This window comes from Erinaceus europaeus, chromosome 1 (genome assembly GCF_950295315.1).
Source record: "Erinaceus europaeus chromosome 1, mEriEur2.1, whole genome shotgun sequence".
NCBI classification, from domain to species: Eukaryota; Metazoa; Chordata; class Mammalia; order Eulipotyphla; family Erinaceidae; genus Erinaceus; species Erinaceus europaeus.
Window position 1 is genome coordinate 1,105,893 of NC_080162.1, and position 21,918 is coordinate 1,127,810.

The following is a 21,918-nucleotide window of genomic DNA, read 5'->3' on the forward strand; positions in this document are numbered from 1 at the left end:
AGGAAAGAAAGAAAGGGAGAAGACAAGAAAAAAAGAAAATCATTGCTAGAAGGGGTAGCTTGCTGGGTAGGCTATCAGGGATAGCCCCGCGGGGAAAAAGAAAAACAGTGAAATAAAGAAGAAAGGAAGGAGAGGAAAGAAAGCGGGTCAGAAGATACTAAAGCTAGTACCTGGTACTTGGTAGCTGAGCTGCGGTGCAGAGTCTTGACTAAGTGACATCTCTTAAGTTTCTTCTTCATATTCAAATAGAGTTCCCCTGTTTTGTATTCTTTTTTAAAACTATTTTTAAATAATATTTATTTATTTATTCCCTTTTTGGCCCTTGTTGTTTTATTGTTGTAGTTACTATTGTTGTTATTGATATCGTCGTTGTTGGATAGGACAGAGAGAAATGGAGAGAGGAAGGGAAGACAGAGAGGGGGAGAGAAAGACAGACACCGGCAGACCTGCTTCACCGCCTGTGAAGCGACTCCCCTGTGTTGGTCTGCTTCTAAATCCTGCTTCTGAGACCCCTTCTGTTGCATTGTTTGACGCTGTGGTCTATTTACATCATCATTGTTTTCACTGGTTTTGTTGGGTAGTATGCCACCTCCCCCTGGCTTCTGCTTAACCATATGCCTATATAGGGATTTACTGATCCAAAGCTTTGGTCTATTTACATAAATCACTTTTACATTTACATAAAGCACTCCCTTCAGGGCATTGGTGGTTCAGTGATAGGATTCTTGCCTGTTCCGCCCCCTCCTTGTCACACTCTGATTTTCACCAGTCACTTTTCTCTCCACCCTCTCTATATCACATCCTGTTTCCACCCTACTTGGAGAGTATAAAAACAGCTGCTCTTCTGATTAAAGACACTTGGAAATTGCTTTCCGGCTCCGAGAGTTCCAGAGTGTATCTCCTGCGGAAGTTGGTGTGGCACGAGTTCCTGATCCCTCTCCCACGCAGCAGCCTAGATCGGCTCCAGTTGAGTTCTCTCCAAGCCAGAGAGCACTAGCTCGGGAAGAAGTACCCTCAGGCTATCCCAGCATGGTTTAATCCCCACAGGTTCCAGGAATTTTTCCTTCTCCCCACACCCTATCCTACGTACATCCTCTTCTGACCTGACACTTCCGCCTCAGGAGATATATAGGACAGAATTGTGATTAGAGATTAGAATGTTGAACCGCATCCCCGCTCGTCAATAAAGATTGAACTGCGTTCCCAGCTCAGCCATGAGTCCCTGGTTGTCTCTTTCCAGCCTGCGAAGCTGGCCCGACTCCCCTGCAGGTGGGGAGCCGGGGGCTCGAACCAGGATCCTTACATGGTCCTTGTGCTTCACGCCACATGCCCTTAACCTGCTGTGCTACCACCTGACTCCCCCTGTTTTGTATTCTAAGTGCCCCAAAGAAACAAGCATTTTGCTCTTATTTTTATTATTCAAGCAGCAGCCAGTCATCCTGTGATGCACATACACTCATGTTTGAGCTGAAAAAAAAAAGAAGAAGAAGAAGCTGAGGGTTTAGAGAGGTTCTGTGACCTGGGTGACAGACAGAGGGTCAGGATAAAAAATAGGGTTGTTGGATTCCCTTCTGCTATTCCACACTGACTGCGTGGAGACAGAACGCCTTCTTTCTGGGAGGGTTGAACTCCAGCTCCCACATACATAGGAGGTGGCCGCTGCAGAGTTTGCAGTTAGTTTTCTTTCCCTGCGAGTGAACCTTCTCTCCTTCCGCGTGATAGTAACTTGAGACATCATCTGAGAGTGATTTTTTTTTTTTTTTTGGAAGTTTAGTCGCTTGTATTCAGATCAAATGTGCTGGTGCTCAGTGGAGAAGGTGTGAGTTTTGACTTTGCAGAGCAGGACACTCACAGCGAAGCTTCCTGTGGCTTTGTTCTTAGACTCGCCCCCCCAGCTACGACGTGAGGGACATGCTGGTGCCCACCGCTGTCTGGTACGGGGGTCACGACTGGCTCGCCGACCCCAAGGACGTCAGCACGCTGCTGCCCCGCATCACCAAGCTGGTGTACAGCAAGCTCCTTCCGGAATGGGAGCACCTGGACTTTCTCTGGGGCCTGGACGCCCCTTGGCGACTCTACAGCAGAATCGTGAGCCTGATGAGGAAGCACCGGTGAGGGCCGCACTGAGGGGTGGCCCCCGGCTCGACAGGCAAGACCTGCTAAGATGTGTTTGCTCCATGCTCAGAAATAACCACTGCTCTTTCCCAAGGCTTTTGTCTTCCTGTATTCTAGCAAATGATGGTCCTCAAGATGCCCCGGATCTTTCTGGGTGGGTCTGGGAACGGGGAGACTTTGTGTCTGCTCACGACTGGGTGTGAGGAGGAGAGTCCCAGCCCTTGCCTTCTCTTGACTAGACCTGCCAGGGGTCGCTGGCCTGTGAGAAGGCGTCTCCTCTCTGCTCACCCTTGCAGTCGGCAGTGCCTGCTTCTCAAGCGCAATTTGAAGCAGCCTCCCAGCTCCCGGCGGTGTTTGCTGACTTATGCACTCAAGTTTTTAGACTCTGTTGTCCACCTGCAAATCACCTGACCCCGATCTGAGGGGGTCCCGCTGAGGGTACCATCTCCGCGCCTCAGCTGACTCTCCCAGGGCGATGGCCTTGTGTTCAGGAGTCTGTAAGGACCCTTCTGCTCTCCTGAGCCGGTGCAGAGTCAGATCCAGAGACCCCCCCCCCCCGGCTGCGCCGGCTACAAGGACCCCCTAAGACATCTTAGCAGCCCACTTGTGGTCACTGTTACTTAGCAGATAAACTGTTTAAATCACCCAGACCAAGCAAAATCAACTTGCTGGCGTCTTCAGATGGATGGTGTGTTGGGTTCCTTAGGATCTATCCCCAGGAGAGGAATTGCAGGGTTGCAGGGCAGGTCCATGTGGAGCCTTCTGAGTGTCTCCAGACTGCTCTCCACAGGCACTAGACTCATTGACACTCCCACCAGCAGTGAAGAGGGCTCTTGGTCCCCACAGCCTCTCCAGCATTTGCTGCTGCTGCCTTTTCTGATGTGTGACATTCTCACAGGAGTGGTCTCTCATAGTCGTTTTTATTTGCATTTCTCTGGTCATCAATGACTTGGAGCATTTTCTCACATGTTTGCTGGCCTTTCTCCAAACATTTTAATAAATGTTAGCCTTAAGATCCTGAGAGGTTGTATAGATGTGTATTACCTTTCGTTTAATAGCCATCTCTCTCTCCCTCTCTCTCTTCCCCTCTCCCTCTCCCTCTCCCTCTCCCTCTCTCTCTCTCTTTCCCCTCCTCCCTCTTTCTCTCTCCCCTTCTCCCTCTCCCCCCCCCTCTCTCCTTGTGGTAAGACAACTTTTTTGTCCACCTTCTCCCTCATCCTCCTTCTTCCTTATAAATCCAGCTGACTGTGTCGTGAATGTTTGCTCTGCTTCGGGGAGGGTGGGGGGAGAGTGGTCTCATGGCCAAGGCAAAGTCTTGGAAACTCAGGATTTAACTGTGTGAAGCTGAAAGAAGAGGAGGCCAGTTTTCTTTCCTTGACCAGATAATGGTCCCTGCGGGCAGAACCACAGACGTCTGGCTTGGCCTCCGGCTCCTCCCTGAGAAAGTGAAGCATTTGAAGCCCCTGGAGCTCAGACATCTTACTGGTCTCCCACCTGCACCCCAACATAGAAGAGGGGCTCATGTAATATCTAACATCACCGACTAAGCTTGAGGGCAAACAGTACAGGCAGAAGTAGGCAGCATAATGGTGATGCAAAGAGCCTTTCATGCCTGAGGCTCCAAAGTCCTAAATTCAATCCCCTTATCACAATCAGCCAGAATCCTGCAAGGTTCTCATAATAAATAAACAAACCTGGGGGGCCCGGTGGTGGCACACCTGGTTGAGCTCACATGTTACAGTGCACAAGGACCTGGGTTCGAGGCCCCAGTCCCCACCTGTAGGGGCAGGTCTTCATGAGTGGTGAAGCAGGGCTGCAGGCGTCTCTCTGTCTCTCTTCCTCTCTGTCTTCCCTTCTCCTTTCAATTTCTCTCTGTCTCTATCCAGTAAGTAAATAAAGATGATAAAAAATTAAAAACGACTATTAAAAATAAAAAACAAACAAGCCTGTATTATAAGAATTGTTGAAAAAGGTGGATAGCATAATGCTTATGCAAAGAGACTTTCATGCCTGAGGCTCCGAAGTCCCAGGTTCAATCCCCCACACCACCAGAAGCCACAGCTGCTCAGGGCTCTGGCGAGAGAGAGAGAGAGAGAGAGAGAGAGAGAGAGAGAGCCTCTCATGTGTAAGGTTCTGAAGTCCAAGGTCCTCTGCACCACCAGAAGCCACAGCTGCTCAGGGCTCTGGAGAGAGAGAGAGAGAGAGAGAGAGAGAGAGAAAGAGAGAGAGGGAGAGAGAGAGAACCTCTCATGTGTAAGGTTCTGAAGTCCAAGGTCCTCTGCACCACCAGAAGCCACAGCTGCTCAGGGCTCTGGAGAGAGAGAGAGAGAGAGAGAGAGAGAGAGAGAGGGAGAGAGAGAGAACCTCTCATGTGTAAGGTTCTGAAGTCCAAGGTCCTCTGCACCACCAGAAGCCACAGCTGCTCAGGGCCCTGGAGAGAGAGAGAGAGAGAGAGAGAGAGAGAGAGAGAGAGAGAGGGAGAGAGAGAGAGAGGGGAGAGAGAGAGAGAGAGAGAGAGAGAGGGAGAGAGAGAGAGCCTCTCATGTGTAAGGTTCTGAAGTCCAAGGTCCTCTGCACCACCATAAGCCAGAGCTGCTCAGTGCTCTAGTTGAAAATCAAACAAACAGAAGTCTATATTACTAATAATGCCTACACCTAAAATTTATTTCTTTTTAAATTTTATGAATGACTTAATATTGATTTATAGAATGGTGAGAACACAGGGGTACAACTCTGCACCGTTCCCAGCAACAGAGTGTCCCCAACCCCACCACTGCAAGCTACAGCCATTCTCCCAAGGTCCCAGATGTGGGTGACTAATACTTCTTCCTCCCTCCCTTCCTTCCTTCCTTCCTTCCTTCCTTCCTTCCTTCCTTCCTTCCTTCCTTTCTCTTTCTTTCTTTCTTTCTTTCTTTCTTTCTTTCTTTAAAAATATTTTATTTATTCATTAGAAAGATAGGAAGAGAGAAAGAACCAGATATCACTCTGGTACATGTGCTGCCAGGGATTGGACTCAGGACCTCATGCTTGAGAGTCCAATGCTTTATCCACTGCACCACCTCCCGGACCACATCTTTCTTTCTTTCTAAGAAGGAAACACTGACAAAGCCATAGGATCAGAGGGGTACAATTCCACACAATCCCCACCCCCAGAACCCCGTATCCCCTCCCCTCTCTATTTCTCCAGCTGTCTGTCTGGCTACACTGGCAGACAAAATGTGATGGAGCGGGATCCCAGATGTGGCTTCTATCCCACACCTTTCTCAGCCCAGCCTCTCTCTCTCTCTCTCTCTCTCTCACACACACACACACACACACATGCGTCTGAGGTGGTGGTGTTTCTGCTGGTGTCTCAGCTGTAGTTGGTGACTTCTGTTAAGCTGGGTCCTAGTAGGTATTTGTTACTTTGGGGAAGCATCTGGTCTGGTCTGGTCCCGGCTACTCCATGGCCACCCTGTCCCCGGAGTTTTCACACAATGTCTGTGTCATATTGGATCAGTACAGAGGTGTGGACCAACATGATGTCTGGAAAGGGCTGAAGACAGTCGCTCAGAGAGAAGCAGAGGCAGGGCATCTGGAAAGCACAGACTGGAGCGGATTGGTTCCTAGTGGCACGAGGAGAAAGACTGCGCCTGTCCCAGATGCGGAGAAGGTGCTTCCCCTTGCCGGGCTCAGTCCTCACAGAGAAGAAGCCCTGCTTCCTTCTTCGGTCAAGGCAAATCGGGCAGGACAACTGCTGGCATTCTCCGTGTTGGTCTGTTCCCCTTCCCCCGACCTCTGAGAGAAATGGTTTGGCCCCTGCTAGTTTCGCGCCCCTCTTTCTCCCCGCCCCGTATGCTAAGGACGCCCAGAGTCCCAGCAGCAGCGCGGAGGAGAATGATGGGGAAGCACATGGTGTGGTGATTTGCCCGTCCGTGAATAAAGCTTAAACTGCAGCTTCTCAGCCCAGCCGTGTGTCTGCCGGGATAGCCTGAGGGTACTTCTTCCCGAGCTAGTGCTCTCTGGGTTGGAGAGAACTCAACTGGCAGTAGGAACCGAGCTCAAGCCTAGGTTGCACACATGGTAAAATGTCGTATTATCCAAGTGAGCTACTAATGTTTCACTAGCCTGTGTTTGTTCTGTCTTAATAAGGAATCATTTATCCAGTAATAAATAAATAAAAATTAAAGAGGGAGAGAGACAGAGGGACACCTGCAGCCCTGCTTCAACACTCATGAAGCTTTCCCCCTGCAGGTGGAGACCAGTGGCTTGAACCTGGGTCCTTGTGCCCTGTAATATGTGCCTTTCTTCAAGATTGTTCATCTTTTCCCCCCACTCATGTGTATACCCTATCACTCATGGGGGTTAATGTAGCGTTTGCAGAGTATATCATAATGCTAACTTTAATTGACAGAGTAGCATGACATTTGTTAATATTTTAAAACATCTCCCTGCTTTTTTGTTCCCATAGTCAACTTACCTAAACTCTACTCACTAATCATCTAGGCCACGTCCACAGAGCTGCCCACCAGCCAGCCCCACCCTTTGTTGACAATGGGACCAGACAATCTCCCTCAGTGCAGGACAGACTGCCTTTTCCATCTGCTCACAAGTCCTCATGGTCCTTCACTCTATTTGTAAACAAATATGTGAATTATCTCTAGGGGCTGGGTGGTGGTGCACTCGGTCGAGTGAACACATTACAGTGCACAAGGACTTGTGTTCCAGCCCCAGATCCTCACCTGAAGGAGAAAAGCTTTGCAAGTGGTGAAACAGGGATGCAGGTGTCTCTCTTTCCCTGTTTGTCTCCCCGTTCCTCTCAATTTCTGGCTGTCTCTATCCAATAAATAAAGAATATATAAAAAAAAATTCAATGGAAATGATTTGAACATTTTCTAGTTTCAGAGAGAACATGGCTCAAATAGCAGCAACTCTTAAAATGTTGCCCACTCCACACCCAGAGTGTGAGGCTCTCCTCTGTCCTCACAGCATTTCCATTCTCTCTGCCTATTCGGTGATTACCCCACACTGCTAAGGGAAGGCAAAGAATGGGCTTCTCTCTGTCTCTATCCAATAATAAATAAATAAAAACTAGAGAGAGAGAGAGAGAGAGAGACCTGCAGCCCTGCTTCACTGCCGGGATAGCCTGAGGGTGCTTCTTCCAGAGCTCGTGCTCTCTGGGTTGGAGAGAACTCAACTGGAGCCGATCTAGGCTGCTGCGTGGGAGAGGGATCAGGAACTCATGCCGCACTAACTTAGCAGGAGATACACTCTGGGTCTCTCGGAGCCGGAAAGCAATTTCCAAGTGTCTTTAATCAGAAGAGCAGCTGTTTTTATACTCTCCAAGTAGGGTGGAAACAGGATGTGATATAGAGAGAGTGGAGCAAAAAGTGACTGGTGGAAGATCAGGGTGTGACAAGGAGAGGATCAGGGTGTGACAAGGAGAGGGGGTGGAGCAGGTGAGAATTCTACCACTAAACCACCAATGCCCTGGAGGGAGTGTGGTGCTTTATGTAAATGTAAAAGTGATTTATGTAAATAGACCAAAGCTTTGAATGGGATTAAATCAATCCCTATATAGGCATATGGTTAAGCAGAAGCCAGGGGGATCTGGCATACTATCCAACATCTCCCCCTTTCTTTTTAACTATTTGCCATAGTATCAGGAGTGTGGGGCACTTGTGAGGCAGGGAGACTGATAAGAGGCACACCTTTTTGGGGTTCTACTGTCCCTCCTTGCTCAACCTCTCCATGGAGAGAGAGAATAACAGGATTGACACACCCCTCAGGCTCAAGCCCTTCCAAGCTCAACCATATCCTCACAATTCCCCAACATCTCCCTCTTACTTAATGGCCGTATATAACTGGGTCAATGTCTGTAAAAGGCTTCATCTCTGTCAGGGGAATAGCAGTGTAGGGGTGAACAGAAACCTGCTGGGAAGAAAGCAGAATGATAGCGTGTAAGTGTCTTCAAAAAGAACTAGCGCAAGACAGGGAGGGATAAGTAAGAGTAGCAAGAGACAGAGTGAGCTTGATGGTTGGAGGAGTGGGGGCCTGATAAGCTGAGGGGCTAGAGGGGTGATCTGGCATTGCAAAATCCTGAGTCAGCTGGCAGAAAGTTCTATGAACTGCTACAGTCATTCTTCAAGAAGTCCAGCAGTATAAAGGGAGTGTCCAGCAAGTTCTATAGAAGCGTCAGTCCAATGTCAACGGCCAGGAAATAAATGCCACACATCTATCTTGATGGAGGAGGATGGCCACCGGAACTTTTCTTCTCTGTAGAGAGTGACCTGGAACCGCCAAAACATGATGGGCGAAACAGAAGCAGGAAGAGCAGACACCGATGGTTGAGAGAAAGGCAGTAGGAAAGTCTTGTCCTTTGGAGTCTGTGAATCAGGTTCTCCAGATCGTGTCAGGTCACATCATGGGTTTCGGGGGATGGCTGTAATTGTGGGTGATGTCAGAGATCAGGGGTCCAAGATGGATTTCTGGGGATTCTATATGAGCAGATACTTCTTTATGTGAAGGCTTGTCATAGCTGTAGTCAATTACTTATGAAAAAACTTTGTAACAAATTAGAAGTTTACTACAATTGATAACTCAATGATTATAATTGGTTTAGGTATCTTTATAATTTCGTGTAAAGGTCATCTTATGTGACCTCATGTAGCAGTCTCTATATAGCAAAATTTTCATACCGAATTTAAGTCACATATATTGATTCTTAACTATTTTTACATTGGGTTTTTAAGCAAACTCAGGTTACTAGAGTTAACACATTTTAGTGACAATTTTTTTTCTTTGGAATAATTTTTATTTTGAAATCTGGGAGTGGGGAGTCAGGCCTGATGACTTACTTCATTACAAATGGCCTGCGTGAGTGAGTGTTACACTGATGCCTCGTTTCCTCATTTCAGCCCACAGACATTAATTTTTCTGAACACAGAACTGCTGGGATAGCCTGAGGGGGCTTCTTCCCGAGCTAGTGCTCTCTGGGTTGGAGAGAGCTCAACTGGAGCTGATCTAGGCTGCTGCGTGGGAGAGGGAGCAGGAACTCGGCCGCACTAACTTCGCAGGAGATACACTCTGGAACTCTCGGAGCCGGAAAGCAATTTCCAAGTGTGTTTAATCAGAAGAGCAGCTGTTTTTATACTCTCCAAGTAGGGTGGAAACAGGATGTGATATAGAGAGGGTGGAGCGAAAAGTGACTGGTGGAAGATCAGGGTGTGACAAGGAGAGGATCAGGGTGTGACAAGGAGAGGGGGCGGAGCAGGTGAGAATTCTACCACTAAACCACCAATGCCCTGGAGGGAGTGTGGTGCTTTATGTAAATGTAAAAGTGATTTATGTAAATAGACCAAAGCTTTGAATGGGATTAAATCTATCCCTATATAGGCATATGGTTAAGCAGAAGCCAGGGGGAGCTGGCATACTATCCAACATGTGTCCCCGAGTCTCTGTCTACCGCCGCGACGCTAGCCCGGCCAGCTGGTGCCCCCGAAACATTAACAACAGGACAACCTGGTGCAGAATTCTGAGGGCTGAAAAGAAACGGAGGCACTGAAGTTATTTTTGTTTGTTGACTTCAACCATGAGTGGGACAGAACTTGCCAGAGGAGAATTGACTCCATGGTGTCTGTGTGTGTCTGTGTGTGTCTGTGTGTCTCTGTGTGTCTGTGTGAGTGTGTGTGTGTCTGTGTGTTTGAGTGTGTGTGTGTCTGTGTCTCTGTGTGTATCTGTGTGTGTGTCTGTGTGTGTGTGTCTGTGTGTGAGTGTGTGTGTGTCTGCATCTGTGTGTGTGTCTGTGTGTCTGTCTGTGTCTGTGTGTGCGTGTGTGTGTGTGTCTCTGTGTGTGTGTCTGTGTGTGTCTCTCTGTGTGTGTCTGTGTGTGAGTGTGTGTGTCTGTGTCTGTGTGTCTGTCTGTTTCTTTATGTGTGTCTGTGCATGTGTCTGTGTCTGTGTGTGTCTCTGTGTGTGTCTGTGTGTCTCTGTGTGTGTGTCTGTGTGTGTGTGAGTGTGTGTCTGTGTGTGTGTCTCTGTGTGTGTGTCTGTGTGTGTCTGTGTGTGTGTCTGTGTGTGTGTGAGTGTGTGTCTGTGTGTGTCTGTGTGTGTGTGAGTGTGTGTCTGTGTGTCTGTTTGTGTGTGAGTGTGTGTCTGTGTCTCTGTGTGTCTCTGTGTGTCTGTGTGTGTCTGTGTGTGAGTGTGTGTGTCTGTTTCTTTATGTGTGTCTGTGTGTCTGTCTGTGTCTGTGTGTGTGTCTCTGTGTGTGAGTGTATGTGTCTGTGTGTGTGTGTGTGTGTGTGTGTGAGTGTGTGTGTGTGTCTGCATCTGTGTGTGTGTCTGTGTGTCTGTGTGTGTCTGTGTATGTCTGTGTGTGTCTGTGTGTGTCTCTGTGTGTGTTTGTGTGTGTGTGTCTGTGTGTGTCTGTGTGTGTGTCTGTGTGTGAGTGTGTGTGTGTGTCTGCATCTGTGTGTGTGTCTGTGTGTCTGTCTGTGTCTGTGTATGTCTGTGTGTGTCTCTGTGTGTGTGTCTGTGTGTGTCTGTGTGTTTCTGTGTGTCTCTGTGTGTGTGTCTCTGTGTGTGTGTATGTCTGTGTGTGTTTATCTGTCTGTGTGTGTATGGGGGCATTCATTTATGCTCTTGAGAACCTGTAGTCAGGAAAGCTTCCCAGGTCATAGGAAACAGCAGGAAAATGTGTTCTAGAGTCTGCTTCCTCTTATTTTCCTTCATCTTTGCAAACTTTACATTTTTTGTTATTATCTTTATATATTGAGTGAATAGAGACAGTCAAAAATTGAGAGGGAAGGGGGAGATAGAGAGAGAGACAGAGAGACACCTGCAGCCCTGCTTCACCACTGGCAAAGATTTCCCCCTGCAGGTGGGGACGGGGGGGGGGGCTTGAACCTGGGTCCTTGTGCCCTGTAACATGTTTGCTCAACCACGTGTGCCACCACCCAGCCCCCTCTGCGAACCTTTATCTGGGGATTTTTCTCATTGCGTGGGCCGGGCTCGAGTGGAAATGGTCACAGCAGTCTGTGCAGTGTTGCTTGTCCGCCTGTCAGTGCCTCTTATCCTGTGATGGCTGCCCTGACATTCTTATGATCCTAGCTGCCTTCAAGTAGTTTTTTTTTTTTTTTGATTGAAAGTCTGCAGCAAATTTAGAACTTTTACTTTAAGAATTCCAGGTTGAGAGGTATTGTAAATTTAATTTAAAAGGGGGGCTTAGTGCTATGTTGTAACCTGGGTCTTACAAAGGGGCAGCAATGACAGAAGCCAGACCTTCCACCTTCTGCATCCCACAGTGACCCTGGGTCCATACTCCCAGAGAGATAAAGAATAGGAAAGCTGTCAGGGGAGGGGATGGGATACGGAGTTCTGGTGGTGGGAACTGTGTGGAGTTGCATCCCTCTTATCCTATGGTTCTGTCAGTGTTTCCTTTTTATAAATAAAATTTAAAGGGGGGGGGCTTTGGGTTGTAGTTTTCCTCGTAACAGCTCCCCCCCCCCCAGGTCCTCCTCTGCCATCCTGTTCCAGGGCCTGCGCCCTCCCCACACCCAGAGTTCTTGACGTTGGCGTCACACACCAGTGCCAGTCCACGTTCTGCTTAGTTAGTGTTGGCTTTTCTGTTCTTGTTTTTCAAGTCCTGACTGAGTGGGGTCATCCCACATTCATTCTTCTCCTGGTATATATTCTTATTATTTTTAAAATAAATATATTTTATTTATTTATTTTAATTTTTTTATTTATAAAAAAGGAAATACTGACAAAACCATAAGATAAGAGGGGTACAAGTCCACACAATTCCCACCACCAGATCTCCTTATCCCATCCCTTCCCCTGATAGCTTTCCTATTCTTTATCCCTCTGGGAGTAATGGCAAGAATGTTCCATCCTCTGAAGGGAGTCTGGACAACACACTCTATGCTCCACCTGAGGAAGATGGGTCCTGATATTGGGGCAGTCTGGAATGTTCCTACTCAGGACCACAGAATGTGAGCTCAGATCTACAGGGATGCAGAGGCCACACAGGCTCCTAAGCTGAACATGGGCCCCAGATCACATCAAATCGATGGGGTTTACAGTCAACAACATTTATACCCCTTTCCCATATTAGGGAGCCACTCTCTTCCCTGATCCAACTTTCTGGTCCTTTTTCCAGCCACAACATCATCTCCCCAGACAATAACTTGCATATCAGATGTCAGACTGAGAAAAAAAAAAAAAAACACCAAAAAAACTAGTCTACTCATGGGCCCTTTGGTATGTATGTATTATTTTTAACAGAACACAGAGTTCCACAGACCTTCAGGGCAAGGTGGAGTGTTGGCGAGGCCCAGCTCACTGGGAGCTCTGAGTGGGCTCACCTGGGACGTTCAAATTGTGACCTCAGCTGAGAACGAAGTCACTGCTTTTCTCCCTCCACAAGAGGGCGATCGTGGCTTTCCTTCCAAACCAAAACACCAAGAGAAAGTTTCAGTCCCCAGCCCCTTTATCTGAAAAAGGCAGAAATCTCCGCCTTTTTTTTTTTTTTTTTTTTTTTTTAATGAGGGCTGGTAAGACCAGCCACGTCTGTAGTCAGTCATATTCAGGAATGTCACTGATTCTTGCCCACTACATCCTATCTGAAAAACGTTCTCAGAGAACAGCTGTGATTTAATGGGACAGAAAATTAAAAAACCAACCAACCAACCAACAAACAAAACCTCCCCAATAGGTAAAGAAATGGGCAGGAACTTGGACATGGAGGAAAGAGCCAAGAAAGCTTTAAGTGCGACCTCACCACTGTGATCACAGCTGTGGAACCATCACTGTCACTGAAGGGCAGCAAAGCTGGGAGCCAGCGAGCTCAGCGGTTAGGGCAGTGGGGCTCCATCTGGGCTCTCCTGTTGGGCGGCCCTTCATCTGACACGTGTGCAGAGACTTTCAAGACATGACCCCTCAAAGGCAACATCAGCTGTGATCATTCCTGGCTCTTCAAACCTGCCAGGGGTTTGAGCGCTTATTGGCTGCTGTGCTTTGTCATAGGTGGACACTTTAAACTCACCCCCAAAGTAAGCGAATGGGACTCTTTCTCAGCCGACTTGTTTACATGTTACTGACATTAAATACCTTGCATTTTACACTGTGGTTTCTGAGTTTATGGAATCTTCTCGTCAAGACTGGGTTTTTTTTTTATTTTTTATTTTTCTTTCTTACAGCACCCTATTTGACAAGAGGATAAACATTTCCTCTTTTAATGGGAGCTGACTTTACATATTTTATACTCTGCTTACATACTAGACATAAAATCGTCCCGTGTCTCTTTGAATGTCTAGAGAGGCCGATGAGAGCTCCTGTAATATCAGCAGTAACACCTGCTCACAGGTAGCCTAGGAGGGTGAATATGTGAAGGTGCTTAAAGATAGATGCCTGTGTCAAATGAGGGCAGCAAGGAATCTTCCCCCTTTTCATTGCTAACTTGTGTTTGAGGGGCTTTAGTGAATATTCTAGGAATTGCGTCCTATTCTGTCAGTGCGACTGAACTGCTCCAGTCTCAGACCAAACTCCTGCAGAGCCCTCTGCCATGACTCTGGCCCTGGCTGGGTGAGGCTCTCGCTCTGACTGTGACTTGCTCTCTGACCCTACATGTCCCGACTTCTGTGAGACCGAGTGCTCCTCTCTTTGCAGCCAGAGATCAGATCTTATCTACTCTACCCTCTGGAGTCCTCCATGTTACAGTGTGAAGGCAATACGTTACAACACTTCTGAGGTCCAGGAATAAGTTTCAGTTTGGCAGATGCCAAGACAGTCACGTCTAATTTTAGAAAGGAGGAAATATTACAAAAGTCTTCAGAAAAAGAGATTAGATCACTTTTCCAAAGAGATTAGATGACTTTTCCAATCACACATCCAGTGTGTGTGTGTGTGTGTGTGTGTGTTTTAAGGGGGTAGGGTTTAGTATCCAAAGTCTTTTAGTAAGTTCTTATCAAATGACTTCAAATTCCTGCTAAAAACACTAAAACTTGGTTGTTGTACTCTCAGAGAAATGACTGCTTAGTCTCTGTGATAGACAGAGAAGAGAGAACCCCTGTTCTCTAAAGACCTAGATAAAGTTCACATGGACCGGAAGGAAAGGACGTGTGCGCTGGGCCTGCAAGCTGACTTCATTCTTGCTGAGGACAGACACCGGCACTGTCTTACTTCTGAGCGGAATTCAATCGTAAATCTGAGAAAGTGAACTTGGATGGTCTCTTTGAAACAGTGTGAGAACCGAGAAAGAGGAAGAGACAACCTTTCCTCAGCTCTTGAGAGGTAGCTTGAGCCTTCGGCAGTTGAGAGGGAAGGTCATGTTTACAGGAGGGGGAAAGAAAAGCATCACCTGGGATTCCTTAAAAGTTATTTATTTATTTATTAATTATTGGATAGAGACAGAAATTAAGAGGAAGGGGGAGAGAGAGAGGGAGAGAGACAGAGAGACACCTGCAGCCCTGCTTCACCACTGGCAAAGCTCTCCTCCTGCAGGTGGGGACCAGGGGCTTAAACTTGGGTCCTTGGGCACTGGAATATGTGTGCTTAACCAGGTGCGCCACCACCTGGCCCCGGCGTCATTATTTTTGATGTCGATAATTTCTGAGCTTGAAATAGCCTCAGGAGAAAGCCACTACCATCTTCCTTCAGGGAGAGAGAAGGGAACACAAGGGCCCAGGCAGAAGGCTCTGGGGACAAAGGCGTTGTGTCTGCAGTCTGGCAACACTAGCTTTCTGTCTGTCTCCAAGGCTTTGTCCCAAAGCAGGGCCTGCTGGGTGTTCCTGGTAGCTAGTCAGACCTGCAGGTTGTGTTTTAGACCAGTGCTGGGGTCTCCGGGGGGTGGGGAGTCTCCCTTGACCCCTTGCCGCTCAGCTCAGTCCCTGCCAGACGCCCACCAGGACCTCAGGGTTCTGGGGCCCAGGGGCAGTTTGGGTAAATATGGGTCTGGCCCAGGCGAGCCGGGCAGGGAACCCTGTGAGGGGAAGGGCAGCGCAGGCCAGGTGCAGCCCCACCAGCTGAAGATCGCACCTCCAGGACCCCAAGTGTAGGCACAGCAGTCTGGGCAGGCTCAGAGAAACCCTCTCCCTCTGTGCTCTCCTCTCTCCCCCGCCTCTCCCCTCCCCATCCCCTTTCTTCTCCTCTGCCCTCCCCCTCCTCTCCCTTCTTCTCCTCTCCCTTTCTCCCTTGCTTCCCCTCTCCCCTCCCTACCCCACTTTCCTCCCACACACAGGGAGGGCTGACAGGAGAGACCCCAAGCAGGTGCTGCTCCTGGGACTCATTTCAAACAGCCAGACACTGCGTCTCTGTGCAAACACACATCTTCGGCTGGACCTGCAACAGGGCTCACTCTGCACTGATTTCAGATAAATGCTGGTGATGGACTTGTTTGGGTGACAACCAGGTGGGCTGAGCTGTCAAAACTCAGAAACAGGTGGTTGACCGGGCTGAGCGCTCATGTCACAGTGCACAAGGATCCTGGTTCAAGCCCCCGGGTCTCCACCTGCAGGGGGAAGCTTGGCAAGTGGTGGAGCAGGGCTGCAGGGGTCTCTCTGTCTGTTTCCCTCCCTCCCCATCTCCCTCTCCTTCTTGACTGATCTTTCTCTATTAAGTGAGATATACCTGTATTCAGAGACAGCACTGAAGACATCTTCACTGCTCTGAGTGGAAACTGCAGGTCAGCTGAAACCAAGAACAGAATTCTGCAGGTGTGAGGGGTGGGCCGCGCAGACCCAGAGCCACAGGCTCAGCACCTGTATGTGGTCTGCAGAGGAGGCCCCGCTGTGGGGCTTTCCTCTCCATTCCTTCCCTTTCCTCCCCTCCCCTCCCCTTCCTTCTCCTTTCATGTCTTCTTGATTTCACAAAGCTTTCGTGCTTTATCTTATAATATTATTATATTGTTTTATGTTATCAGTGACACGGGTGTTGGCAGGTGGCTCCACACCCCAGCCTGTCTGTGTCTGTGTCTGTGTCTGTGTCTGTGTCTGTGTCTGTGTCTCTGTTTCTGTCTGTGTCTCTGTCTGTGTCTCTGTCTGTGTCTGTGTCACTGTGTCTGTGTCTCTGTCTGTGTCTCTGTGTCTGTGTCTCTGTCTGTCTGTGTCTCTGTCTGTGTCTGTGTCTCTGTCTGTGTCTCTGTTTCTGTCTGTGTCTCTGTCTGTGTCTGTGTCACTGTGTCTGTGTCTCTGTCTCTGTCTGTCTGTGTCTCTGTCTCTGTCTGTGACTGTGTCTCTGTCTGTGTCTCTGTTTCTGTCTGTGTCTCTGTTTCTGTCTGTGTCTGTGTCTGTATCTCTGTCTGTGTCTGTGTCTGTGTCTCTGTCTGTGTCTGTGTCTCTGTCTGTGTCTCTGTGTCTGTGTCTGTGTCTGTGTCTCTGTCTGTGTCTGTGTCTCTGTCTCTGTCTCTGTCTGTGTCTGTGTCTGTGTCTGTGTCTCTGTCTGTGTCTGTGTGTCTCTGTCTCTGTCTGTGTCTGTGTCTGTGTCTCTGTCTGTGTCTCTGTCTGTGTCTGTGTCTCTGTCTGTGTCTGTGTCTGTGTCTGTGTCTCTGTCTGTGTCTGTGTCTGTGTCTGTGTCTCTGTCTGTGTCTGTGTCTCTGTCTCTGTCTCTGTCTGTGTCTGTGTCTGTGTCTCTGTCTGTGTCTGTGTGTCTCTGTCTCTGTCTGTGTCTGTGTCTGTGTCTCTGTCTGTGTCTCTGTCTGTGTCTGTGTCTCTGTCTCTGTCTGTGTCTGTGTCTGTGTCTCTGTCTGTGTCTGTGTCTGTGTCTCTGTCTGTGTCTGTGTCTCTGTCTGTGTCTGTGTCTGTGTCTCTGTCTGTGTCTGTGTCTCTGTCTGTGTCTGTGTCTGTGTCTCTGTCTGTGTCTGTGTCTCTGTCTGTGTCTCTGTGTCTGTGTCTCTGTCTGTGTCTCTGTCTGTGTCTCTGTCTCTGTCCGTGTCTCTGTGTCTGTGTCTGTGTCTGTGTCTCTGTCTGTGTCTGTGTCTCTGTCTGTGTCTGTGTCTGTGTCTCTGTCTCTGTCTGTGTCTGTGTCTGTGTCTGTGTCTCTGTCTGTGTCTGTGTCTGTGTCTCTGTCTCTGTCTGTGTCTGTGTCTCTGTCTGTGTCTGTGTCTGTGTCTCTGTCTGTGTCTGTGTCTGTGTCTCTGTCTCTGTCTCTGTGTCTGTGTCTGTGTCTGTGTCTCTGTCTGTGTCTGTGTCTGTGTCTGTGTCTCTGTCTGTGTCTCTGTCTGTGTCTCTGTCTGTGTCTGTGTCTCTGTCTGTGTCTCTGTCTGTGTCTGTGTCTGTGTCTCTGTCTGTGTCTGTGTCTGTGTCTCTGTCTGTGTCTGTGTCTGTGTCTGTGTCTCTGTCTGTGTCTGTGTCTGTGTCTCTGTCTGTGTCTGTGTCTGTGTCTGTGTCTCTGTCTCTGTCTGTGTCTGTGTCTGTGTCTGTGTCTCTGTCTGTGTCTGTGTCTGTGTCTCTGTCTGTGTCTGTGTCTGTGTCTCTGTCTGTGTCTGTGTCTGTGTCTGTGTCTCTGTCTGTGTCTGTGTCTGTGTCTCTGTCTGTGTCTGTGTCTGTGTCTGTGTCTCTGTCTGTGTCTGTGTCTGTGTCTCTGTCTGTGTCTGTGTCTCTGTCTGTGTCTGTGTCTGTGTCTGTGTCTCTGTCTGTGTCTGTGTCTGTGTCTGTGTCTCTGTCTGTGTCTGTGTCTGTGTCTCTGTCTGTGTCTGTGTCTCTGTCTGTGTCTGTGTCTGTGTCTGTGTCTCTGTCTGTGTCTGTGTCTGTGTCTCTGTCTGTGTCTGTGTCTCTGTCTGTGTCTGTGTCTGTGTCTGTGTCTCTGTCTGTGTCTGTGTCTGTGTCTCTGTCTGTGTCTGTGTCTCTGTCTGTGTCTGTGTCTCTGTCTGTGTCTGTGTCTGTGTCTGTGTCTCTGTCTGTGTCTGTGTCTGTGTCTGTGTCTCTGTCTGTGTCTGTGTCTGTGTCTGTGTCTCTGTCTGTGTCTGTGTCTGTGTCTCTGTCTGTGTCTGTGTCTCTGTCTGTGTCTGTGTCTGTGTCTGTGTCTCTGTCTGTGTCTGTGTCTGTGTCTCTGTCTGTGTCTGTGTCTCTGTCTGTGTCTGTGTCTGTGTCTGTGTCTCTGTCTGTGTCTGTGTCTGTGTCTCTGTCTGTGTCTGTGTCTGTGTCTGTGTCTCTGTCTGTGTCTGTGTCTCTGTCTGTGTCTGTGTCTGTGTCTGTGTCTCTGTCTGTGTCTGTGTCTGTGTCTGTGTCTCTGTCTGTGTCTGTGTCTGTGTCTCTGTCTGTGTCTGTGTCTCTGTCTGTGTCTGTGTCTGTGTCTCTGTCTGTGTCTGTGTCTGTGTCTCTGTCTCTGTCTGTGTCTCTGTCTGTGTCTGTGTCTGTGTCTCTCTGTCTGTGTCTCTGTCTCTGTGTCTGTGTCTGTGTCTCTGTCTGTGTCTGTGTCTGTGTCTCTGTGTCTGTGTCTGTGTCTCTGTCTCTGTCTGTGTCTCTGTCCGTGTCTGTGTCTGTGTCTGTGTCTCTGTCTGTGTCTGTGTCTCTGTCTGTGTCTGTGTCTGTGTCTCTGTCCGTGTCTCTGTGTCTGTGTCTGTGTCTGTGTCTGTGTCTGTGTCTGTGTCTCTGTCTCTCCCTAGGGCGGGTGGAGTTCGCAGCTCGCAGCGGCCGGCCAGGCGGCCAGATGGGGAGCAGGTGGGGGAGCCGGCTGGGGAGGGTGTTTCGGCCGGGCCTGGCCGGGCGGGGAAGGGCGGGCGGGCGCGGCGTCACGGGGCGGGCCGGGCGGCCGGGAGCCCAGAAAAGAGGCCGCGGCGGCGGCCGCGGCGGCGGCGGCGGGGGAGGCGGAGGCTGCGGGCCATGGAGGGCGCGCGGGGCAACTGCTCGCGGCTCCCGGGGGCGGGGGCGGGGGCGGCGGGGCGGCTGGTGCTGCAGCCGCTCTGGGACCGGCTGCGGGCCGGGGGCCGCCTGCAGTCGCCGCTCTTCCCGCTGCTGTTCGCCCTGGGCGCCTACGTGGGCTGCTGCCTGCCCTTCGTGCTGCTGGACCTGCTGTGCCCCTGGGTGCCCGCGCTGCGCCGCGCCAAGCTGCACTCGGACCCCGCGCCGCGCGCGCCGCAGCTGCTCCGCTGCCTGGGGGCCACCGCGCTGCGGCTGGCCGGGCTGCTGCTGCCGCTCTGGGCGCTGTCCCCCGCGCTGTCCCCCGCGCTGTCCCCCGGCCCGCCGCCCGCCCGCGCGCCCGAGCTGCCGCGGCTGCTGCTCCACGTGGCGCTGTGCCTGCTGCTGTTCGACGCGCAGGTGTTCGCCTGGCACCTGCTGCAGCACCGGCTGCCCTGGCTGTACCGCCACGTGCACAGGCTGCACCACCGGCACCGCGCGCCCTCGGCGCTGACCACGCAGCACGCCAGCCTGTGGGAGCTGGGCGCGCTCGGCCTCCTGCACGGCCTGCCCCCCGCGCTGCTCGGCTGCCACCCGCTGTCGGCGCTGGCCTTCCACCTGCTCAACACCTGGCTGGCGGTGGACGCGCACGCCGCCTACGACTTCCCCTGGTCGCCGCACCGCCTGCTGCCCGGCTGGTACGGGGGCGCCGCGCACCACCACCTGCACCACCTACACTTCAACTGCAACTTCGCGCCCTACTTCACGCACTGGGACCGGGCGCTGGGCACGCTGCAGGCCGCGCGGCGCCGGTGACGGGCGGGGGCGCGGGGACACCTCCACCTGGACGCCCGCCCGGGGACACCCGCCGCCGGCCCGCGCTGCTCCCGAGACACAGACACTCTCTGGGCACAAAGGACCGGCCGACTCCAGATGCCAAAGTCAAGTCGCCTTCTGTCTGTATCTCTCCTTGGGCGCCTCCTCTTCTTCAGTGGCTTTGACTCCCGGATTTTCATCAGACCTCTGTTGCCGCCACAGTCAAACTGTCTCCCAAGTGAATGACTTGTACAATAAGGTATTGCTTGTGTTGGAAAGATGGAGTTTTTCCGTATTTAGTCTAAAAGGAATCTCTGAGTCTATAATAATGACATAGTTTCCTGCGGGACGGAGACTAAGATTATTGTCTATTTTTCTATTCTTCGTGGAACTGGAAAGAGAGGCTACTTTCACTTGTAAGAAGTAAAAGGAAACGATAGAGACTAAACAAACGATGTCTCCTTTTTTCACTGCTCTATTGATTGATGAAAACTAGAATCGAAAAAGGTGTGTGTGTGTGTGTGTGTGTGTGTGTGTGTGTGGGGTCTCCAGCGTCCCTGTGGCCTTTGCCATGGGAAGGGGAGTCCAGTGAGAGCCCAGGAGAAGGGATCTGTTTCTTCTAGAGAAACCAGAGGAGGGGGGATGTCAGCCTGCATCTAAGATCTGGGAGGGGTAGAGGGGTGACCTATGGGGGTGGGGGCAGACCTCTGTGACAGGAGTGGTAGGGGGGAAAAAAAGACTACACTTTGAACCAGTAAACTCAATAAAGGTCTAAAGTAAAAAAAAAAGATGAAAAAACTGTAAATAAATAAAAATAAAATAAAAGAGAAAAAGCAGAGGAGGCAGTCACTGTTGCTCCAGATATTTCTCGGCTGATTTCGGACTTAGCAGACAACCAGCAGGACGACCCGCTTTACAGGGAGACTCTCCCTGGGCAGGCACTTGGCCATTGCAGGAAGGCAGCCTGAGGGCTGAAGAGCATCAGAGAGAGCTCAGGGGCACAGAAGCCCAGAGCCCAGTGCCTGTGTGGGATGGGCTGGCAGGTACGGGGACCTAGTGCAGGTAGACACCGGCCACATCATCTCTGTAATCTGGGGCTTTCGTAGGGCCGTTTTTATTAAGACACAAAGCGTGGAGCACACTGAACATATGCTTCTTGACCAGTGAAAGACAAAAAGCGAGATTTGGTCCTAGATCCTCTAAAAGGAGAGCATGTCTAGTTTGTTCCCATAGATGACCTGTGGTAGTAAATGTCCCCATTCCTGTCACCCCTTCCCCTTGTCCTGCTCACCCATCCACCTGCCCCAGGGCCCGTGTCTGTTCACATTCAGCACAGGAGCCTATGTGCCCTCTGAGTCCCTGTCAGTCTGAGCTCACAGTCCATAGTCACAGCTGGAACATTCTAGGCTGCTCTCACTTCAGGACCCGTCTTCCTCGAGGGGCAGAGCAGGCTGACCAGCCTCCCTTCAGAGAGCGGGGAGTCCCCACCATGGCTGCTCTGCAGTGAGGGCAGGTCCTGGAGAGGCCCCGGGAGGGCTTGTGCTGATGTTCCTGATGGCAGTGACCAGTGATGGTGGAGAGAGGGGTCTGTGAGAGGCCTGGGCCCATCATGTCTGTGTGGGGATCCCAGAATTCCCTGACAAGGGCTCCAGGTGACGGGGTGGCCTGGCAGTGACCAAAAAGGCTGTCGTTAGGTGAGCCTCTTGCCCTTGCCCAGCTTTTGTCGTCCTTTCCTTATCTGAAAAGTTTTGACTATCTCGGAGACCCTTAGAGCATTATTTTATTGCCTCACTGGATTAAGAAATTTTGCTTTTGGTGTCTACTGTAGGTGTGGGAATCACTGAAGTTTAGGGACATTTCAGAGTTGAATATCTGAGAAGTTTTTGATGTCTTGGGAGGTGGCCGTGGAGGGCTGAAGATAAGCAGTTCCTAAGGGAGTCTGAGCCTGGTGATGATGGCCAGGGACTCGTGGCTGAGTGGTGCGCAGCTCAGTCTTTATTCATGTGGAACGCAGTGCAATCTAAGCTCTCTCTAATCACAATCCTGTCCTTATCTATCCTGAGGTGGAAGTCTCAAAGAGGATGTACGTAGGTTAGGGGGTGGGGAGAAGGAAAAAGCTTGAACCAGTGATGATTAAACCAAATGCCCTGCAGGCAGGGCGGTGCTTAGTTAACAG

At 50.3% G+C, this 21,918-nt stretch overlaps 2 protein-coding genes across 2 annotated transcripts in view; both read left to right on the forward strand.

Annotated features, from left to right (window-relative positions):
• Positions 1 to 21,918, forward strand: part of ACTA2 (actin alpha 2, smooth muscle) — a 347,847-nt gene that overhangs the window by 5,209 nt on the left and 320,720 nt on the right. The window lies entirely within an intron of this gene.
• Positions 1,912 to 20,194, forward strand: CH25H (cholesterol 25-hydroxylase). Its single transcript, XM_060205048.1, has 2 exons — positions 1,912 to 2,111; positions 18,695 to 20,194. The coding sequence occupies exons 1-2, from the start codon at positions 1,912 to 1,914 to the stop codon at positions 19,740 to 19,742; spliced, it is 1,248 nt and encodes a 415-aa protein (XP_060061031.1). The 3' UTR covers positions 19,743 to 20,194.

Coding starts and splice junctions, on each gene's coding strand:
- CH25H (XM_060205048.1), top strand. CDS start 1,912: ATGCTGGTGCCCACCGCTGTCTGGTACGGGGGTCACGACTGGCTCGCC. Junction 2,112..18,694: donor AGCCTGATGAGGAAGCACCG/GTGAGGGCCGCA, acceptor GTCTCTCCCTAG/GGCGGGTGGAGTTCGCAGCT.